Genomic DNA, 22,928 nt, shown 5'->3' with positions numbered 1-22,928 from the left:
TTGGTGGAGTTACGGGTCGTCCGGAGTTCAGGCCACCATAGGAAAAATTTTCTTCTTGTCTGCAGGTTTGAGAATCTGGAAAACACAGCAATGAATACTGATTATAAATTTACTAATATTTGCTTGTTACATACATTAACCCCCAAAAAAAAATGGATGAACTGAAAAGTAGGGTTTTTTTTTATAACAACAATTCCACCAGTTTGTTGAATCCAAAGCTTTTTTGCTTTCATTTAAATACTCTGAACAAATCTACTGAGTGTAGCTTTGAAATTAAGGGCTGGTGGGAGATATACTAGTACAGAGTGCTGCTATATTGCACATGTGTACATCTATGTACTTGTGGCAACAGCCATCATCACATGGCGTGTACATAAAAGAATACGTCTTTTCATTTTTATCTCTACTTTTTCCCTTGTTTTCTCCGAAAGTTAGCCCAAAGAATTCAACATCCAATGCTACATAATTATTTGTCTCATCTACATGTACCTCTATTTTCAATGGCACTTTAAGAATATTGTAAACCAAAATATGCACAAAATATGTTTTAAATAAAACTCATTACATGGACCCTCCCACTCATGATCATGATTTATGTTTACCTGGAAGGAGCACATTAATGTCTCATCGACACTCATCATGGCTCCTGCATTGTCAAATCTCTCCGCAGTAGTTAGGGGCAGAAAATAGTGTCACCAGCTGCCGTTTGGCAAAGAACTCATAACCATCTTCAACAACCTGAGCCATACGAGAAAAAAGTTGTTAACAAACCAAAATGTTACAACTCTAAAAGTAACTTACAACAGCCTGTATTTTGTATTTAAAAAAGAAAAACCTGTGGAAAGAAAAACCTGTTATAAGCGTATCGTAAATCGAAACGTGCGTCGTGCACGCATTGCGGGCATGTACAAATTTAGCACAAAACAATAACCCTCTGTACTGATGGCGTCACACTTTGTTTACATGTGCACTTTCCTGTGCAGCCAGTGGGGGGTCCACGGTCCACTGAGCACCATAGGAAAGCAGGCACGTAAACAAAGTGTGACCTCCTTAGTACAGAGGCAATATGTTAAAGTGACTATTGAGACCACATTAAAGTGACTGATCTTTAAAGGGAATATACAATATTTGCTTTTGCTGTAATTTTCAGAAATGGTTGGATTTGGGGGGTTATTTTTTTATAGCAAATACAGTCGAATACCTTTATAACAAGGTCCTTGGGACTTTATGAATTTCCTTGTCCTAACACGTACCTTGTATTAACAGTAATGGAAAACCAAGAAAAAGAAAGACTTGGGACCTATAATTTTGCTTGTTATAAGCAGTATCTTGTATTAACAATGTTCTTCTTGTATCTTGTATTGTTACAATGACTTGTTTGAAGTTTTTGTGTTCGTAGAAGCCCAAAAACCAAGAAAACCCATCATGTTCCAGTGGTCTGGTTCCCTGAACCCACTTAAGATGAAACGGAGCAATTTATAGAGGTCAGAGAATTGTAAGGTCAGGGAACCAGTCTAGCTGGCTTTTACCTGATTGCAAACAAAATGCGGACCAACTAAATATAAATTGGGCACAGTGTTTGTAAAAAGGCAGTGTTTTCCCCAAAGTTGGTCGGCCGACCAGTGTTTGAAATTGATACAAAAATACCACTTTTCTTGAAAATGAGAGCGCACCAGGTGCCATGATTTTACAGAATGCTTCAGACTGTCATTCACAAACAGTCCAGTGAGTTATTTCATAATAATTTGGTAGTTTTGTCTTTCGATGTTTGCAAATGTTGTATATTCCCTTTAAACAGAAGTGTAAAAATGCAGACCTTACCTGATGTGCTCTGCAGATGAGATCCAAGTCATGTCTACTAAGAAATTTAGAGACTATTTCAGGCCCAAATGTGAAAGATACACCCCTGTCATTTTCTCCCCAGCCACTTGTCTCTTTGTCAGGGTCTGACCAAAGTAGATCACAGAGAAGGCCCTGGTCTGGGACATCTGTTGGCCGCATGATGCGTCTTATTTGTTCCATTGCCTGTAGGTCTGGTGACAAACCTGTATTGGTGCAAAGTGGATGCTTTAACACTGATTGAAAAGAAAAGCCAACACTTGTAAGCACATCATAAATCAAACCACAATGCACTAAATGCGCTACATTCCAAAAGCCAGTTTGATATTCCACTGTATCTCACTCATACCCTTCACTGTCCACACATGCAAGTTATGGAACTCTCTGTAACAGGGACGAGATTGGACAAAAATGAAAAATCAACGAACTTCGGTTGACATGATGTACATGTATTATTGTACATTTACTTGTATAGATGTACATTTATTATATAGTCCATCCATTATCCAAAATTAGGGCCTATATTTCACCAGAAGTTTTCGGGCGATATTACGGAAACAGAAAACGTTGAAAATCCGGAATCCGCATAAAATTCTACAGACGTTTGACTAAAATTCCAGAAATCCGGACAAATCACACCCCTGCTATAATCACAAGCGTGCTTACCAACACCATGGTAACCTTTCCAAAAATACCCACCAAGCACTTGGGCATTTCCAAAAATAAAGGACCCTGGGTCCTGGACTATATAAATTTATATACACCAAAATGTAGACTGCTTCCCAAATTTGAGGGAAAAATTCACCAGATAGGTGCGAAGTGCGCCACATTAGGGAACAGGCCAAGAAAAAATACCTGTGTTTCCAGTAAGCTGCCCAAAACTAATAAATCATGGAGAACATCAATATTTTCTATTAAAAAAAAGAAGGTTTTTTTGGATGGATTGTAGAAGATTTGTGACCTTAAGTACCGTAATTTTCGGAATGTAAGCTGCACGGAGTGTAAGCTGCACGGAGTATAAGCCGCAGCACGCAAAAATCTGGGAATTAAGATTTGAAGTCGACGTAAATGCCGCACAGTCAGCGCGCAGCATGCCCGAAAGTGCTTTCGTTTATTTGCAGCGTATGCACGAACACACTGGAAATATGAATATTCATGAGATAGGAGATCCAATCTTCGAAATTCATTTTCCGCTTAACGTGTCTTTAAAAGTAGGATTTTATTTGAAATAGAGATTAAAAAGGGTATAGTTTAATTGTTAAATGATAATAATTAAGTTTTAAGCAACTATTTTGTGAAATATGGGGAAGGAAATATGACCGTTGTTGTGGTGAATTTACGGTCGGTGAAAATCGTCCTTTTATCTATACCAAACGAAGTTGGGCAGAATGTTTTGACAATTTGATGAAAAGCGACATTATTAAGCTACCTTTATTTTATAACTTTGGTTCTCTTGAGTATCCGAGGTAGTCAGGATCACTCAAAAAGGATGTCTATTCCGAGTGCCCAGGTTGCGAAAATAACACCGCTCTGAAAGCAAGTGCGCGGCGGTTTCGTGCCCTGCTCCACACGTACACGGGATCACAATAAGTAAACGCGGAGTAAAGGCACCCGACTATAATAAACTGGTTGCGTGTCTTTTCGAAACAGGGAAGTAAAACGATGTTTCATGTAAACCCATTAAAAATAAGACTTCGTCGGTTTTTTTTGGGGGGGGGGGGTCCTACTAAGTGTTTATGCTGGCAATGCAATAACTATTTCTTAATCATTGTGGGGATTTATTGGGAGGGGTGGGGGAGTACAAATTCGCAAAATAAACTTTATTTTTGGCTTTATCTTAAGTAGGAAAGTGGACATAAACCTGAAAACAAATACAAAACATGTATAAAGAATCAAGTCGTCTCTTTTCTTGACTGAAATTCTGGGAAACACTTTATTCATGAAATCACAATTACATACTTTCAGCTGCATTTAGTTAAACATTAAGGTATACTGAAACACTTTAATATTTGAACCACTTTCAGTTTCCAAGAAAAAAAACTTTACAAATGAAAGTTTCTCACAACATGGAATGACTTACAAATATAGATCTGAAAAAAGTGAACATGAAAATTAAGGCACATTTTCTTTATTGGGTAAGGTTTTTAATGATCTGGAAAACACTGATGTGCAATGTACATTTACATGTATAGTAACTATACTCTTGCGACATGTATAGACCACGAGCTTATAAAATTCCACGTGTCAGCAATTTGTTTTGATGCAAGATTATTCAACCGCACCAGCCCTTAGCAATAACAATAAATTGTATTTCTTAATAATTACAAGGGTAAGAATGCAGGCATATAAGAACAAATAATAAATATTTAAGATTGCAATGGTTACAAACTAACAAGCAATCAATTCTGTTCTGGCTAGTTTCCATCTCAACGTAAGAAATGCAAAGTGAAACAAAAAAAAAGGGACCAAAACTCCAGAACAGATAATATGGAAATATTTCATCTGGAAGTGTCGCCGACAACTCAGACAGATGCAAACTGTCTCGCAGACGATCAGCAAAGTTGCCATTGGTTCATAATGTTACGCAGTCTGCGTATTTTCAGAACATCGATATGGACGTCGAGTGCAGTGTACAGTCGTTCGCAGAGGTTTGTATTGTATTATCGGTTTTCAATATACAGCATAAAGGCTACTGACAAATTCATTAATTTGTGAAATAAAACTGGAAGTTGATATTTAGAGAAATTTGATTGAACTGATTATTTTTTTTCACTGTTATGCGTCATTTTTCTTACCAGGCAAATTTACATGCGTTGCAGTCTACACGTCATCAAACAAAACCTTTTGTGCTTCCAAGTCATCATGCGTTCATTCCAAAATGTGTACATTACAAAATGTGTCCGCATCTAGCAATGCTTGTTCTTCTTGCTATGTGAACAAGATGGCGCATATTAAATGTACCATGAAAGTGCTTATTCCTCAGGTTTTTATCAACGAACAATACATGCAATGTTCCATGCGACATGGCGTAAGAATCCCCGACGCCTGATTCATCAGTTTATGAGTTGTTGATCACACGTCATTGAATTAAACATGCAAAATCTGGTTGTACCACAAAAATTGTAAAGTTCAATCCATGGTAAAATAATAGAGTTCCATTGAAATTGGTCATGTTCATCTTCCAGTGCGGATGTTGTCTCCAACTATCTTGACAGGGAAAATGGGTAAATCACTTTGCGTACTTGACCTAGAGGGTATATTGAAGAAAAGAGAAAGGAGAGAAAAATTATAATCAATCAATATACATGTACATTTACAGGGAAAGACCTAATATTAAATTAGGTTAGTCATTGCAAAAATGTTAAATAAAAGACATGAAGCTGGGACTGAGATTAAAGTGAGAATTATTTCCAATTTTGTTAGGCATAGGAAATACTTAGAAAATTAATTTTCTTGATTCTTCACACTCATACTTGACACTCATAGACTTTGTACACCACCGCTGAATTAAGTGGCGCCTGGATACTACATTCTTTGCTAATGCATAGCCTAGATGCACATGGGATGTATTTGTTTTGTACTTGATGCGACATGCAAAGTAACGGGTAGGAACCTATTGTCGACATCGGTCGCGATGCACCCACGTACGAACATGTACAGTGGCGGTTAGTAATACACACTGCATACACGAGTGACGTCATCCGAATTAGACGTTGCCGACCAAAATCATGCAATTTTCGCGTATATTTCGCATCAAAATATAAATCGCCCACGAAACCTGCAGAGATGGGAATAGTACGGCTCGAAAGCATAACTTTTCAAGAGTCCAGGAATCGACAAATTGTATCCAACAATATCCCGAGGTAGTCAGGATCACTCAAAACGTGCAGGTAGTATTGAAAAAAAGGGTTTTCATACCTCATTTCGCAAGCCTAATTAATCACCTTTACAACAATATAATCACTAAAAAATGGTATCGTTCGACGCCGAAAATAATAATCTTTCACTCACCCCCAGGTTGGCCCAACACTGCCGCGAAAACGGGTTTCTTGTCCGTCTTCCAGGGGCACTGCCGAACGCTCGCGAAACCTCGTGAATTCTCGAAGGTCCGAGACCGTACAACTCGCTGCAAATAAAACTTCGCTGTGTGCCTCATTATCGAGCACGCTGCGCGCTGACTGCCGCACTGACCGCAGCGGTTTCAATTTTGTTAGGCCTCCAAATTCTAGTCAAAATGCTCTGAACCAGTTCCATTTACACTACAAACTATAAAAAGGGCCACACAATTTATATCAAACCATTTACAGTCGATACTCTTACAAACAAATATGGAAATTGATGATGAGAAATGAACACCGGGAATTGCTGCCGGCTGGCCCCTCCAGTCCCCGGCCTTAAAAGTTAGTGCATGGCCCGGCAGTCTGCGCCGGCGAATGACAACATTTTCCCGCAGCACTTGAGAGAGTATATGCAACCCACCATATGTTGTCTGACTGGAGCGCTACAAATCTTGCTTTGTGGCAACAGATGCTGATTTGTTTTGTCCTAAGAATAAACAGGTCCGTTTTCACAACAAAACTTATCAAATTGTTGTGATAACTAATGAGTAGTAACGTCAAAAATTCAAGTTTTGATCATAACTTTTCTTCGAAAAACAGTCAACATGATGCTGAAATTTTTATGGACGAACCTTTAATTTTGTGAGGGGTGATTTAGCCCGATTTGAGTTTTACATCGTTTCTTGAATACATTTCAAGAAAAAAATTATATTGTGACGTTGAACAACTGATTATCAAGTAAAGATTATGAACTCCATAAAAAGAATAAGTCGTCTTTTTCTTTTTGTAAACAGCGGAAATATTGGTAATTATTGTTCCCAAGAAAGTACACCCCTTTATTACCACAAATGGTGAGGTCCGCAAGCGCATGGAGCCTGGAATGTAGCGCATGCAGCATGGCATGCATACCTGCCAACATTGAAAAGTCAGAAAGAGGAACAGCAACAGTGAGCGGCGCAGGCGCGGCGCGCTAATGGGTGGGGTCCAGGGGCAATCATACAAAGTACATGTACATGTGGATGTGCCTAAAATGTTACATGACATCCAGAAGCAGACCCAACAGACACTATTAATACAAGTATTCTTATTTAGGCTAGTGGATAATTTTCTGAATTTTCCAGCTGGTTTTTGCTGATAAAAAAAAATTACAATTTAAAAATAAATGACTGCTGACTTTGCTTCACAGTTAATCACATGTAGATATTCAGTCACAGTAATGCATTTTACATGTACAATGTACAAGTGCAATTTTATTTGGAAAAGTTCGTACATAGGCCTGTCACAGTGTCAGCCTGTCATGCCTGTTAAATACAATTCTAAATTTTTCACGATATTCCTCTCTGAATTTTTGACTCCTTCGCTGCTTTTTCTCCTTCAGTGTATCATCCTCCTGGTCCATGTTGCAGTTGAGATGCTCATACAAAAACAAAAAAAGTGCGACTCAGCACGGTCAAAATATCAACGAAAAACCACCAAAGACTATGAAGAAACAACATGTGTGGAAAACAAACGAAACATGGCATCAATACGTCCACCGCGCCGTGCCTGGCCTGCGCTTTAATTCGGTAAGCACGCAAGAGAGGCAGTACACCAGACGGATGACGTATTGGGTCTCAGTTCGCGTCCAAATTATTGGCTGCGGCTAGGTTGTGGCCGATCGCAAAAGCCTGTGCGCGCCAACGGCCGCAGGGGCAGCCTATTCGGATGTGGCCTGTTCGATGACGTTTGAGTCTGCTTTACGTCCCTTTCGTCGTACATAAGAGCGAGGCGGATTTTATACCATTATGGTAACGGCAATAGCGCCCTCAATACAATAAAACATTTTTCTCGGACAAGTGTGCGACGGGGCCGGGGCATTTTTAAAAAAAAATTTAAATTTTTTTTGTATTATTTCTTCTCTCGCAACTCGGAAAATCGGGACGTTCCGATTTTCGGGCACTTTTTATCTCCGAAATCGGAACAGTTCTGCCTAAATCGAAACAGTTGGCAGGTATGGGCATGCGCTATGCAGCACTAGTATCACGTACTGCTGGTCGATGTCGCAAGCATCGAAGACCGTGAGCTCACTCTTGGCCGGCCACTGGCCGGCCGTACTTTTTACCGCTCGGTATCTTTTCGTTGGACGTGCTTTCGGTTTGTTAATGACTTTCTTAATTGATAATTCATTTCAACAACAGCTCTTTTCTTGTACCAGTACATTAAATACACATTTGAATCTCATTTTTATTCTTCAAGGCTTGGCGTATAAGCCGCCCTGTGTATAAGCCGCAGTAAACATTTTCATGGGCAAATTCAACGTATAAGCCATAGCTTATATTCCAAAAATTACGGTAGTGAAAATGTTCAGGGAGCTAAGGTTGTTGAAGAAATAAATGAAACTTACCACCATGACAACAGAATATCTTCTCATCGATGATAGCTGCTATAGGCAAGCAGTTAAAGCAATCCGTGAAGGTTTTCCAGAGCTTAATATTATACCTCCTTTTGCCTGCAAAAAATATAGGTAATCATAAAATCTCGTTTATGTTTTCTGCTTGTAATTTGACCCAAAGGGTAGAGCAGAATTAGACCTATTGAAATAACATTTCTGGAATCTTAAAGTGTTTTCTGTGTGTATACATCAACACATGTACATCAGGATGAGGTGTGAAACACCTTCTTACACAGTTTTGTTTAAACGGAATTTACACTTTCCAGATATAGAAAAACAAAAATTTTATGACGATAAATAATACATTTGCCTTACTGCAAGTTGTCAAACAAACAGCTGCCAAAGAAGTTGGACATTAACAGATACAGGCAGAACAAATACAGAAATGGAGTGCAACTTTGGCAAACAATTAACGTTGATTTAAAGCAACAAGTATTGATTCAAGAGTTTCCTCCTAATGTGGATGATAGTGGACTTTTTCATCAACAGATACACACCTACAACAAACAAGACAAACAAATTGCCAGAGGAACACATTGAGTACATTCTTATAATGTGATATACAATTTTTTAGTAAATGTACTGACTATTCTCTGTCTTTGTTTTATCATCTTCATAAATTTAGAAAACTAAAAAAAAACATGAAAGTTTAATGACAAAAAATAAGTAATAACACAGAAAATGAGCAATTTAACCAAGAAAAAGAAAATCTTCCACTTATTTAGGAGGGACACTTATATACATGTACATTAGTGAATTCTGGCAAAGCAGTTTCATAAGTGATCTACACAAGTACATGTATTATTACTAAAACATTCCAAATATATCAAAAAGTTGAATGTTGACCACACAGCTATTTGAGCCAATGAGAGCAAGTTGTGATAACAAAGAACATTCCAACAAAAGATTAGACTTACACTCATCATAGAAACCATAAATTCTGTTAATGCTAGCACATTCATGGTTGCCTCTCAACAAGAAGAAGTTCTCTGGATACTTAATTTTGTATGCTAGCAACAAACAGATGGTCTCAAGAGACTGCTTGCCACGGTCTACATAATCCCCAAGGAAGAGGTAGTTGGCTTCAGGTGGAAACCCACCATACTCAAAAAGTCGCAGAAGATCATAGTACTGGCCATGTATGTCACCTGTAATACAGAGAAGGTATACATGCATTATAGAATTGAAATTTAAAAACGTTCATATTTGGCCATATCACCTCTTCCATCCTGATCATACTGTGACAAAAAAATCACTCTTCCTTTGTCAACTTTCAGCACATTTAAAGGGAATGTACATCATTGGCTTTTGCTGTAATTTTCAGAAATGAACTATTTGAGGGGTTGGTATTATAGATCGAATATTGTTACACTGAAATTTTTGAAGTTTTGAGTTCGAAAAGGTTGAAAAACCATGAAAAACAAAAATGTTCAAGTAGTCTGGTTCCCTGACTCCACAAAAGATAAAATGGATCAATTTATAGATGATGGAAAATTGTAAGGCAAATTTGGACTGAAAAAATGGTATATTTGGAGCAGTAGTTGAAAAATGGTTAGGTTTTTCCCAACACTGGTCGGCCGACCACCGTTGGAAATGTGTACAAAAATACCATTTTCTTGAAAATGACTTCACACCAGGTGCCATAATTTTACAAGATGCTTGAGACTGTCATTTACCAACATCCTAGTAAGGTATTTCGTAAAAACTTGGTAGTTTTATTTTTCGATGTTTGCAAATGTTGTATATTCCCTTTAAGTCACTGTAAAATCTGTCTCGAAATGATAGTCAGAAAATGTGCTTGTGGGTCATTCCACTCATGTCAAATCACCAGATGGGTTTAAACCTCACCCCTTCAAATTTGCTCATAGCATGTGGGGTACTTTAAAAATTGTTACATGAAGAGGCACTTTCAAGTAGAAGTTGGTAACATAGTTATTTAGCATAATTTTGGGGTGCTGAATCCGAAAATGATGGTTACCAAGCTGTATTTGAGTGGAAATATGCCTAATTTCCATAAATCTTTAATACATGTCGTGTAATATATTTGTTCCCATATTTCGGTATATTTTTTATTATTTTATTTTTTGAAAAGTTTATTTTGGTGATTCTACTTACACTTCCAGACTTTAATAACATTTTCTTAAGCATGTGAGTGACTGAATGATTATGAGGACATAGTAACAATCCAAAATGGCTACCATAAAACCCTAAAGTTGCGCGCATTTATCTTGTCTCCAGATATCATCAAGTAGTCTTGCCAAACCTTAGTATCGAAGAACTTCAAATTTACCATGTTGCTTACTGGTACAGTTACCCTTTTTAAAACCTTATGACCCTATTTAAAACCTTATGGGAAAATCATGTGAACAAAGATAACATTGTGATATAAAACGGGAGAAAACGGGGTGTCCGCAAAAATTATTGGTAAGAAAACGTTTTGACAAAGTTATTCAAGTCCCCCACGTTAGGCGACCTTTCGCCTATTAACTGTTAGCCCAATTTACAGACACCTCATTTTTCCCCGTTTTCCTTTTTGGCCTTAATATCAAGATGTTAGCATTTTTGACATAATGTCAAATTTATTTTTGTTCGGGTAACTGTGCTAGTAAGTAACTTTGTGAATTTGAAGCTCACCAATACTGCGAACGGCGAGACTACTTGATGATATCTGGAGACAAGGTAAATGCGCGCAACTTTAGGGTGTAATAGTAGCCATTTTGGATTGTTACTATGTCCTCATAATCATTCAGTCACTTATATGCTTAAGAGAATGTTATTGAAATCAGGAAGTGCAAGTAGAATCACCAAAATAAACTTTAAAAAAAATGAAATAATAAAAAATATACCTACATATGGGAACAATTATATTACACAACAGGTATTAAAGATTTATGGAAATCAGGAATATTTCCACTAAAAATTCAGCTGGGTGACCATCATTTTCAGATTCAGCACCCCTGAATTAGGTAAAATAGCTTTGTTACCAACTTCTACTAACAAATGCCTCTCCTTGCCCTAAATGAGCCTTTTTTTTTTAAATATAGCCTAGACTATACTCTAAAACATTTTGAAAGCTTTGAGTTGAACCATGTACATGTAAGTGGTGTATTTTGATGGATCCTATGCAGCAACACTTATATAACAATTTTCATGCGAGCACGGTATCCTGAATCCGTCAAAATCCACCAGCAATTTAGGGGATGGATTTTGAAGACTATGGAAAAACATACTGAATTTTTTTCTATGCCAGCATGATATCCTGAATCCATCAAAATCCATCAAGACTTTTGCTGTTGGACTTTGGTGGATTCAGGATACCTCCAGTATCTACATTGGGAGATTCTGATGGACTCAGGACACCAACATTTTTGCGTGACAAAATTGGTGATTTGGCGGATTCAGGATACTTTCTAGTAAAAGAGCCCAAGGGGTTAGGGTTAAAGGTTATTATATAAATCTCAATCTAAATTTGTATGGAGAAACATTAGGAATAACACTATCAATTGGGACTTTAATACACCTTTAGATGGTTCAGGTAAGCCTACACCAGCACAATTGATTCACAATATTACTGCAAACAGAACAGATCAAGGTATGATTACAGCAAACGTGAGTGTGCTGTCTTTACAATTCAAAATTCAAAGAAAAACTTTTTAAACTCAGATCTTGACTTTCATCAAAACAATGATTTTGGGTTATTATGCAAAACCTATATGTTGAGTCAATGCTGATGAAATAGGGGTGTCTAAATGTGTTAACAACATCTTACACTTTGTAATTAAGTGGATCAGTGGATTTAAATGATTAAAATGACCCTCAATCAATGAATTTTACCAAAAAATTGGTTTTTACATTAAAGTGATTTTAAGGGAATACATGTATATATTCATCAAAAAACAAAACTACCAAAGTATTATGAAATACCTTACTGGACTGTTAGTGAATGACACTGACAGTCTAAAGCATCCTGTAAAATCTAGCACCTGGTGTGTTGTCATTTTCAAGAAAAATAGTTTTTTGTATCAATTTCCAAGGCTGGTCAACCGACCAGTGTTTGAAAAAAACGGCTTTACTCAAATACTGCCAGTAATTTACCATATTTAGTTAGTCCGCTTTTTGTTTCCAATCGATTACACACCTTTGAACGGGCACAAGCCAGTTGTAATACTACTCCCCCCCCAAAAAAAATCCATCCATTCCTGAAAATTACAGCAAAAGCAAATGATGTATATTCCCTTTAACCATAACCCCCTCGAGTTATTCACTAGGAACTTTTTATTTTGTAAATCTTTGAGCTTCTCGCACAAAGATTAATTGCATTATTAAGCTTACCACATATTTTCAAGGGCGCCTCTAACTCCAACAGGATGGGTTGGCTGAGAAAAATTTCCCTGGATTTCAAACACAATCCTCTTATTTCTGCTTCTGTTAACTGCACATTTTTTCCTGGTCGAGCCCCTCTGACTGCAAATATACACATAAAGTAGTGCAAATGTTAAATTTGTGGCAATATGATCATTATTACCCTATGCATATCCTTCATCAGTTTACATGTTACATTCATTTGATACAGGGTGAACTTTCATCTGAGCAATTTTGGCTACTCAGGGTGGTCTTACTATTGACAATCAAATTGTCTGCATGGAATTGGATGTTTCCCTGCGCACTGGACAGGGTTGGTGAAATTTATATATTTTTGTTTAACCCCCAAAAAAATCAGATTTTGAATATTTAAATCAGATAAAAAATAGATGAAGAAGTCCTTGCAAAAGATGAAATATTAGGCCGCTACATTTTTTTTTATCTGTATATTCAGGTAAATAACAGGGGCCCTACACTACACGATCACCCCCTACAGTCACTACACGACCGCCTAGTCCGAGTAACTTGGACCCAACTTATCGCCTTTTTAACATTCAAAGATTTTGGAATGACAGGCAACTAGCCGCGGTGCGCTTTGCCAAAGTTGACGCACGCTCAGTAGATGATTAACCCTAACCCCCTAGGCCCTTGTTGCTTACAACCATCCTCAATCCTCCAAAATTTTGCAACTCCGCCTAAATTTTTCAAAATTGTCAGACAGTCCTGCCTCAAAATGCATTCATCCTCAATCCTCCAAAATCCTCCTCATCCCAAAACTTTGCACTCGTGTTTAAATGAAGGATAACCAACGCCAAATCCTTCAAAATCATCAGACAGTCCTGCCTCAAAATGCATTCATCCTCAATCCTCCAAAATCCTCTTGCGCTTCATTCACCATTCATCCTCAATCCTCCAAAATCCTCATGTGCTTCAATCACCATTCATCCTCAATCCTCCAGAATCCTCATTTGATTCAATCACCATTCATCCTCAATCCTCTAGAATCCTCCAAAACCGCCAGGAGGATTTTGGAGGAGTGAGGTGGGTTAGGGTTAAAGCTCTTGTCTGGTTCCCTGACCCCATTGGCCTTTTGACTATTATTAGGGTGGCCGGGAAACAGTCTGGTAAATATCAGAGACCAGTCCTTCATTTAAAGAAAATCCAGGAGAGCTATAAATCGCTCTCCTCAAATCTTTCAGGAGAGCAAATCGCTCTCCTTAAAATCTATGGATAATCAGCGGTAAAACGACGGGTTACCATTGTTTTTGTTTTATTTTGAATATAAGGATTTATTCAAGGGGCTGCATTATTATTAGTTTTTGCATAAACATATGCTCAAGTTGCGTTACTTTTTTTGTTTTTGTAACTGTAAGACACGGTAAAATTTATTTTAAAAAACTAACTAAATGGAGATTAATAAAAGGTTTGACTACTGCTTATGCTTTCATTTTTTAATACAGTTGTCAGTTGGTTCATCACTTGATTATACTTGGAAAATGGAGAGTTAATAAACAGCACATAAGCAACTGAATATTTGCTTTCAGATTCGTTAAAATTATATGAAATTTTCAGCCTGAACTATTTCAATTGCTCTACGAAAGCTATACAAAAAGGGCCTCAAAATGACACAAACTTGCCTTAAGTTTTATTGAAAATATCTGCCGTCGATAATCTTAAAAATAATGGACAATGCAGGACAAGTATGCCATATACACAATGCTAGTCACGACGAGAAACTGGCTAACAACGTCTGAACTTTGCACTAGTAAGAGCGTTTGTGATGCACTGTGTGTGGTGGGCCGGCAATGAGACTCGTTTTACGGTATAGGATTTCGGTGAAACACGCTGATCGTTTCACTTCACATACCCGTAAAACTTCCTCAAAATAAATTCATGAACAATGGATATACATACACAGACAAGAGAGATCAAGTTCTGTGAATAAGCTTGCAAAGATCGTCCTTCTCAATCGTTGTTTTCATGGCATTTTTACGATGTCTATTCCATCCGGCCTGCACGCAAAACACTGTACGGCAGTGCACTGCACTGCACCGCGCGCGACTATTACATTGACTGGTTACCGCATTTTCATCATGCCTTCATTGGGACTTAGTGCGCGGCGCAGCGGGAACCATTTATTGCCGCACTCGCACGTACGGGCCCACGTGTTTTCATGCAGCTCTATGCGATATATGCAGATTGTGCACGCACAGTATACAACTGCTGTACACACACGATCTTATACAGTACGAACGAGCTCGGTATTCGTTCATTTTTTAGCGATGTCCAGCGGCATATTAACGTGAGTTTGGGCATTATACCAACGAAAAATACGTGTAGCTTAAGACTTAAAATCCTTTGCGTTTTTATCACTTCTTATTTTTAAACTTCCCGTGTTTGACGAGCCCTCTTTTGGATTTCTGAGGAGCGCTGTTTTTGGCGCTCCTTCGAGACAGTCGAGGAGTGCAGTAGGAGCGCCTGCGCGATCGCGCTCCTTAAAAATGAAGGACTGAGAGACGCCATGCTTTTTCAAAACCGTCCAAATATTTTGCCGAATTACCATGATTTTTGGATATCTAGACCTCTGAAGGTACCGAATTTAACGATTTTGTGCTATTTAGCAGTCATACTATAGCTGGGTTGATTTTCTGCTGACAAAATAATTTCAATCTTTCATTGTAGGCCGGACAACCAATTTTCAGCAAATGGTAAAGGGGTCTTGAAACAGCTACAGTTGGATAGATCTCATTGAGTGCTTTTCAAAAATGTATAACCTTATAGGATGTCAATTAGCCGTTTTTGGGTTACGATTAAAGAAAAAGTGCCAAATATTGACTATTTGTGGACAAATAGTGGATTTTTGTGAAAAGTAATTAATTACGACTTTTGTGACACTATATATTAAAAATTATGGCAATTTGAAGGTTTTTAAGTACCTTTGTACAATCTATGAAGAATGAACATGCAATTTTGAGAGTAAAACACCGATGGAAAATTCCTGTTTTTTAAAGATAGCGTGTCAAAATCCCACCGTTGTTCATTTTTGTACAAAAAAGTATATTAAAAACTCACTTTACAGTCATTTTTCTGAAATTATGCCATTTTTACTGGACAGTAAGTTTAGAAATTAATGCATTCTTTATTCTATTTTCGCAGAACTGAAAGATTCTACAGGGTTTTTGTCATCTACGAAGTTTCACAGTCACTGGTTACACATTTCATGAGATACAGGACCACAAAATCAGACTTTTAGGGAAAATCTTAAATTTTTGAGTCCAAATTATGCAAATTTGACCTTATTGATATGCAACATTGCCATAACTTGAGATGTGTATGAGATCCAGGCCTGAAATTTGGTTGGTGTGTTCCTCTGGTGATAAATAACTCCACCACTAGAATTTATTTAAAACTGGCTTATATTGTACTAATTATGTATGTAAAGTATGCAAATGGACTTTAATGCCCTAATTAATATTCAAAACTGCCATAACTTGAAGAGACAGTTGTTTCAATCCACCAAATTTGGGCAGTGTTTTTATGTGAACATATGCAGCAACGTACTCTTGGCATTACACTGATTAAGTGTGCGCGAATATACAAATTAATTAATTCTAGCTAATTAATAAACAAAAGCATTTTGCACACAACCCACTGACCAAGAGCCCAATTTGAAAGCAAAAAATAAAGTGTGCGCTTTGGTATGAAATCAGCTTGTTATCCATAAATTGCAAGTAGTAATTGTTTTTAAGATTTATTAGTTAATTAGAAACTCATTTTAGATTTTAACAAAAACGATCTTGAAAGAATGTCGTTGCCCTTCCCATACCTAGTCTCCATGCAGCGCGGCGCGGTGCATGCTACGATCCATAGACGGCAGCGCAAAGAGCTTGACTTTCATTACGATAATAAACATGATATGTGTGCATTTATACTGCTGTATTCTTGTCATTTAATTGCCCCTGAACCATGAAAATGTATGCATTTGTTCGAAAAAAGAAATGAAACTTACAAAAAAATACATGAAGCGACGCAATTCAAGTCAATAAAGATGGTAAACACTGTTGATCGCTATGCGACGTTTGTAGGCTTGGGACGGTATTGCATTTACTATACCACGGTATCCAGTGACAAAAAAAATGCAGTATTCACTAAGTGGGTTATTACGTCATTATCAGGGGAAAAAATATAACTAACCACCAAGCACCACATGCCGAGTTGATAAGCTGCTGGCGCGGCATAAATCACGCAAATGCTTCACGCAAATGCTTCACGCCGCAAATCTCCTACACTAAAAGTGTTATGGTTTCATTATCAGTCCATTTGTTTGTAAAAACAATATATCACTGTAACAGATTATTAAAAATGAAAGCTTAATTTTTGTGGTATTATATTGTTCGAATTAGTAACGCCACTGGCATGACAAGGCCCACTAAAAAATAATGCAGATCGTCGACCGCTGCCCGAGGCCTACCACACGACGATCCCCCTATCCTAGCGAACGTATGCTTTTCGTTTGTTATCAATTGTGAGTGATTCAATAGGCTCATGCAATTTATGTCGGCCACCAGCGACTCCTTAACGTGCTTCGCCGGTGTCATGTGAAAATCGGACTCCTATAAAAAATAATCGTACTCTTTCTCACGTGATCGGTCCGTAATTGATTCTAGTAATCATCACAATGTTAGGCATACGCAATTGTGGATGCTGTAATATGAAGTTGTTGGTGCCGTGACCTTCTTAATGAACGGACCAATCATACCAAAATATGAATGGAAAATGTTTTGAGCGCCGTTTTAGATGGCCAATCAGCTTGATCAATGCAGTACGTGGGAAAAAGCACGTGTCATACGTCATTGTGCTTGTGGCCCCAGCAGGACGGGCGTAGGGTTTTTTTTGGTAACGTGTGATCGTACGGGGGTTTTCCCACGATGTGAAATCATGGCTTTGATACTTACCCTTTCTTGTGGAGTTGTTTTTTTTCTCTCGATTTTTATCTGGACGACTCAGTATCGTAAGATTCAGGCGAGTCCCTTCCCTTTGAACGTCGGTACCGTTGAATAACTAACGGACCAATTGTACCAAAACATGAATGAAAAAAAATGTTCCGAGCGTGGTTTTAGATGGCCAATCAGATTCTTTTGAAAGGGCATTTTAGATCGAGGAATGCAATGCAGTGCGTGGGGAAAAGCATGTGTTTCAACTCTCTCTGTGCGTAACCAGTGTGGAACTGCGTGTATGCGTATCATGCACTGACATGTACGGCCATGACGCAGGTGTATTCAGGGACTTTCGTAAACACTGTAAGTGTACGCTTCTAGGTCGTACAAGAGTTTTACCCACGATGAGAAATCATGGCTTTTATACTGCGCTTTCGTTGGACTATTTTCTTTTCTTAAGTTTCCCAGACGGCTCACTCGCTTCATCATATATTCAGGCGAGTCCAGATTTTTGTTTTTTGCGCGTCGGTGCCGACACTCCTAGATCGTACATTTATTCCCCGAGGCCCATGATGAGACATCATGATGAAAATATGAAATATTTTTTCTCAATTTCCCCGGATCGGACGGCTCAGCGTCGCATGTGAATCCAGGCGAGTCCCTTCCCTTTGCACGTGCACCTCGCATGCATAACACGGAATCATGCTCCATGACTGAAGCCTGTAAGTTTTGGCGGTCATAACCAAGATAGACACGTTTTTTTTCTTGTTGCAGAAATACTCTTGGGAGTTGGGGAACTATGTTTTGCCTTCAAAAATTACGCATGATGCATGTAGAATTCAAATCTCAAAAACAACCAAGAAGAAACAATTAACACAATCAGGTTTTGTCACAACCGTCAAAATATTCCCTGTGTAAAACATCGTTCTAAACGTCCAGACACAATACACACAAACAAAACCGCAAACACGGCGGCGTTAGCAGAACTTCAAAGGCCTTTGCGGTATTGCAGCTGCCGAAGTATCAGGTTTTCTAGTTGAGCTTGACAATTACGTCTTATCTGTCAACGGTAATTGACAATGCCGACATGAAACTGGATGCCTGGAACCACAAAGAATGGAATCAAGCTTGTCAAAGATGTTGTTTGTCTTTCTGTTTGAATTACTTTTGCGAAGATTCTGAACACTAAGGAAGAGTACTGCGGTATTGAAATTCCATACCGAGTTCACCGGTGTTTCGGTATTTATGAATCTTTAGTTGGTGATAATCGGTATAAGAAAAAAATCGAGACTATCCAGTAATACTGAAATACCATTCAAGCCTAGACGTTTGCACGTGCATAGCCCCATACAGTATGCACACGCACACACAATCACTCCATGCCAACCGCGTGTGGTCAGCCGGCCGACCTTGTGTTTTGCAGGCATGTGTGCAGGCGCGCTGACCCGGTCTGTGTGTACTTGCGACACGGGTGCGAGTGGCGTTTTTTCCCTCGGGAGCAAGCCTGTTCGGTATGATGATATTTCACGATATTTCGATTAAATTTTCATATCGGAAATCGTATCGATCTCATAAAAAAAAATCGGAACATCGTGAAATTCGATATGCCGAAAAATATCGCGATATTCTTTTGAGGTACCGCCTTTGTAACCAAAGTCAATCCCTTAAAGTTTGAAACTGTCGCTAAAGCGCTCCAAAAAAACGCAAACCACAAATTCACTGTTACCGCATTGTACTGCGAGGTCTTACCTATTCAGGGGCGGAACCAACTGAATAACGTCACGCGTATTGGATTTTGCGTCTTCCACGCTGCACGTGGCAGTACAAACAACACAATTTCACCCCACATACCAAGTGCCAAAATCGTAATCACGTACGTGGAGTTAACCGAAGGGAAACAAAGTCTCTGACATTTCGCAAAGAAAATACGGTGCCTGTTTTGTTTTGACGGAAATGTAAAGTTGCACAGACAAAACACCACAAATACATGTACTTGTAGGTCTACAAGCAACTGTTTATTGAGCAGGAAATGGGTAGTCTTGACCCAAGTCTTTCAACAGTCGGGGGATTTTGTTGTGCTGGTTCCGTAAAATACAAGTGCATGTACATGTACTTGTATGTTACGGAACCAGCATCGTAAGATATAGACTCTTTATAAAGCCCAGCTATCCACTGAAGACATTTAGACACCAACATGAAACTTTTCAGAGGACTACACTTAAGGACCAACCTCAAACATATGTGAAGCAAAATTTGGTGCGGAATGTCTCACGTTGGTTTGGGGGGGGGGGGGGGGGGTTCAAGTTATCGTAAAAATAAACAATTTGCTTTTTGCAAGGGCTATATCTCATTCAATGAAGTTAATATAAGTGTAAGATTTTACATGAAAGTAGTTTCAATTGGGGGCTATTACAGGCAAAAAATTTGGTGTAAAAATATTTTAAATTTTTGACTTACCCCCCCCCCCCCCCCCCAACATTGGTCCAGATGAGTTTTGGGCCATTTTGGGGCCCCTCTAACTTAAAAATGAAACAAGCTACTTTCTTTCTGTTTAAATATTTGAAATCTACAGCAAAAAAATAGCCCAGATTACCAAGTTTGAAATGTCTGGGGGGTATAGTTTTAAATATAAGGCCCTTTAAACATTGAATTTCGTGACGCGACGCGCTTTTCGCCCTGGCCCGGCCCCGCCCACCTCAAATTTCAAAATGCTATTGCGCAAGAACAAAAAGTCGTAGAGACCCCAAATTTTGAGAATTTGCATTTCTCCTAAGTATCTTTCAGTACACCAAAAAAGAAAAAAATCCAAGAGGTGATGGTGTGCACCATTTGTTGAGTTGGCATGGAATGACCCCCCCCCCCCTTCAAAAAATGACAAACGCGCATACGACACTGAAAAGATGACGTCTTCCTCTTTAAGTTGGTACCTGATTTGTCAATCTACGATGGGTTTATCCGGGTAAAAATGGCATTTCAATGTAGCGCTCCAAGAAAATGATGGGGACAAGTTAATCCGGGTTGGCATCGCGCCGCGCGCTGCGGTCCCATATTCAACTTGCCGTCACGAAGTTATTTGAAGTCTTTACGAAATAAAATTTGCACACAAGACAAAATGTATGAAAATGTTTATTGTACACAAGTTTCAGCCATTTATGATGCCTAAAACAGAAATTACAGTACTGAGTAGTATCGCCAGACCATGTCCAAATGTTAAAAAAGGCGATAAGTCCAACTTAGTCCGAGTAACTTGGACCCAACTTATTGCCTTTTTTAACATTTGGACATGGTCTGGCGATAGTAGGGTCCAAGCTAATACCGCGACCTGGACAACACCGCCCAAAAACCAACATTTTCCAACAAAAAAACATCAGATTTCACCTTCAAAACGGCCTCCAAATTACTAGATATGCCACCTGAGGTACAAGTAGACATCGATGATTAAGATGGTTGTACTGAAAGTTACTTACGATCCGGAAAAAAGTGAACTTTTCCGTTCATTTCGGAGAGCTCCCCTCGCAATCTTGAACACATTAAATTTCCAATCGTGTTTAATGTTTGAACGACGCGATTTCTTCTACATTCGATGGCCCCCGTATCCCGAGTGCGATTCCGTTACCGAGCGCGCGCAACGCATCGATTATGATAATGAGTCACGTTTGTAAACACATACATGTGCATTTCGAACTGTAAAAGGGAATCGGGAACCAGCTTGAACTGGTATCCACCATAAAAGCTGTATCATAATCGATGCATCGCGCGCGCTCGGTAACGGAATCGCACTCGGGATACGGGGACCATCGAATGTACACTGGGCATGAAGAAGAAATCGCGTCGTTCAAACATTAAACACGATCGGAAATTTAACATGTTCAAGATCGCGAGGGGAGCTCTCCGAAATGAACGGAAAATTTCACCTTTTTTTTCCGGATCGTAAGTAAACTTCAGTAGGCCTACAACCATCTTAATCATCGATGTCTACTTGTAGTTGTACCTCAGGTGGCATATCTAGTAATTTGAAGGCCGTTTTGAAGGTGAAATCTGATGTTTTTTGTTGGAAAATGTTGGTTTTTGGGACGGTGTTGTCCAGCTCGCGGTATTAGCTTGGACCCTACTATCACCAGACCATGTCCAAATGTTAAAAAAGGCGATAAGTTGGGTCCAAGTTCATGAAGTTACTCGGACTAGGTCCAACTTCCAAGTTACTCGGACTAAGTAGGCCTATTACTATTAATTGATTTTCGGCTCCCCTAGCAAAGGGACCTTCCGCGCCCAGGCGGTATGTGGCACTGTGAGTGTGACTCAATATACGAAGGAAGTCCAGTATTTGAGTCACATTTATGGGACTAGTGAAACACAAACGTCTGAACGTGTGCAAACGAATCTGGAAATTTCACGCATCTGAAAAACTAAGCCTAAATCATATGTGAAAATCAAAATTTGACAAAGTTCTACATGTTTTTGTACACGGTGGAAGTGTGGCCTTTATTTACGGAGGTGGTCCAGTAAATTGGCCACATTTATGGGGCTAGGACAACGACTGTCTGACTGTACATATACTGGTGTACTGCCACTGATATTGATAAGTGATGGATTTGAAAATTGTTTCGCCGACTTTCAGACTTTGCTCGTTTGCTCTTACCTTCTAATAATCGCTGTATAACACTATCAACGTTAACTTTTTCAGCATCAGCCATTTGGACAACTCCTTGAATTCAACACTATTTATCTAATTCTACTGAGAATGGACAGCTGGACACGATTACGCTCGATTTGTACGTTACAGTTTTTTGCAAGAGCGTCTTCTTCTCCAGCTCTAATTCATTTCAAAGATGGCGTTGTTGTCAAAGTGCGCAAGCGTAGTACTCCTTAGACTGGCCACCACCGCTCCCATTATATGGGGACCGGTAAATAGTTCCCATTTAAAGCTATAGTCCATCATTTGCAGATATTTTACTTGGTTTAAAGATAGTAATGGAACTAAACTTCCGGGTGAAATTATTCTTTCTAGCAAGCTGTCATTTTTGGAAGAAATCAATGAAAGAAGGCCTTTCCAACGATGCGTCTTATAGACACATCGTTGGAAATGTCCGTTAGTACTATAGTAAATGGGTTTTTTTATTCGGCGAAGCACGCGCAAGCATTGATATGACGCACACGCGCGCACAGTTGCTATAATTCGTCAGTTCAGTGCGTGACATCGCGTAGCTGCAATCGGCTAAGTGAGAACGTGTCTTGGACGCTGAATTCAGGCCCAATCCAAAACATGATTCAGCAATTTTTGATTTGAAATCGAGAGCCTAG

General features: G+C 38.9%; 1 protein-coding gene across 1 annotated transcript; it reads right to left on the bottom strand.

Annotated features, from left to right (window-relative positions):
* Nucleotides 1–3: 3 nt before the first annotated feature.
* Nucleotides 4–22,494, bottom strand: LOC119726975 (serine/threonine-protein phosphatase PP1-gamma catalytic subunit B-like). The gene is given in 8 exon segments (XM_038198829.1): nt 4–75; nt 603–659; nt 661–738; nt 1,822–2,045; nt 8,281–8,385; nt 9,246–9,476; nt 12,661–12,792; nt 22,267–22,494. Coding segments are annotated over 8 exon segments (930 nt in total). The 5' UTR covers nt 22,322–22,494; the 3' UTR covers nt 4–27.
* Nucleotides 22,495–22,928: the final 434 nt, after the last annotated feature.

This window comes from Patiria miniata, unplaced genomic scaffold, assembly GCF_015706575.1.
Source record: "Patiria miniata isolate m_02_andy unplaced genomic scaffold, ASM1570657v1 HiC_scaffold_2, whole genome shotgun sequence".
Taxonomy (NCBI): Eukaryota; Metazoa; Echinodermata; class Asteroidea; order Valvatida; family Asterinidae; genus Patiria; species Patiria miniata.
The sequence above is the reverse complement of the archived record's forward strand: the minus strand, read 5'-3'. Positions and strand labels throughout refer to the sequence as shown.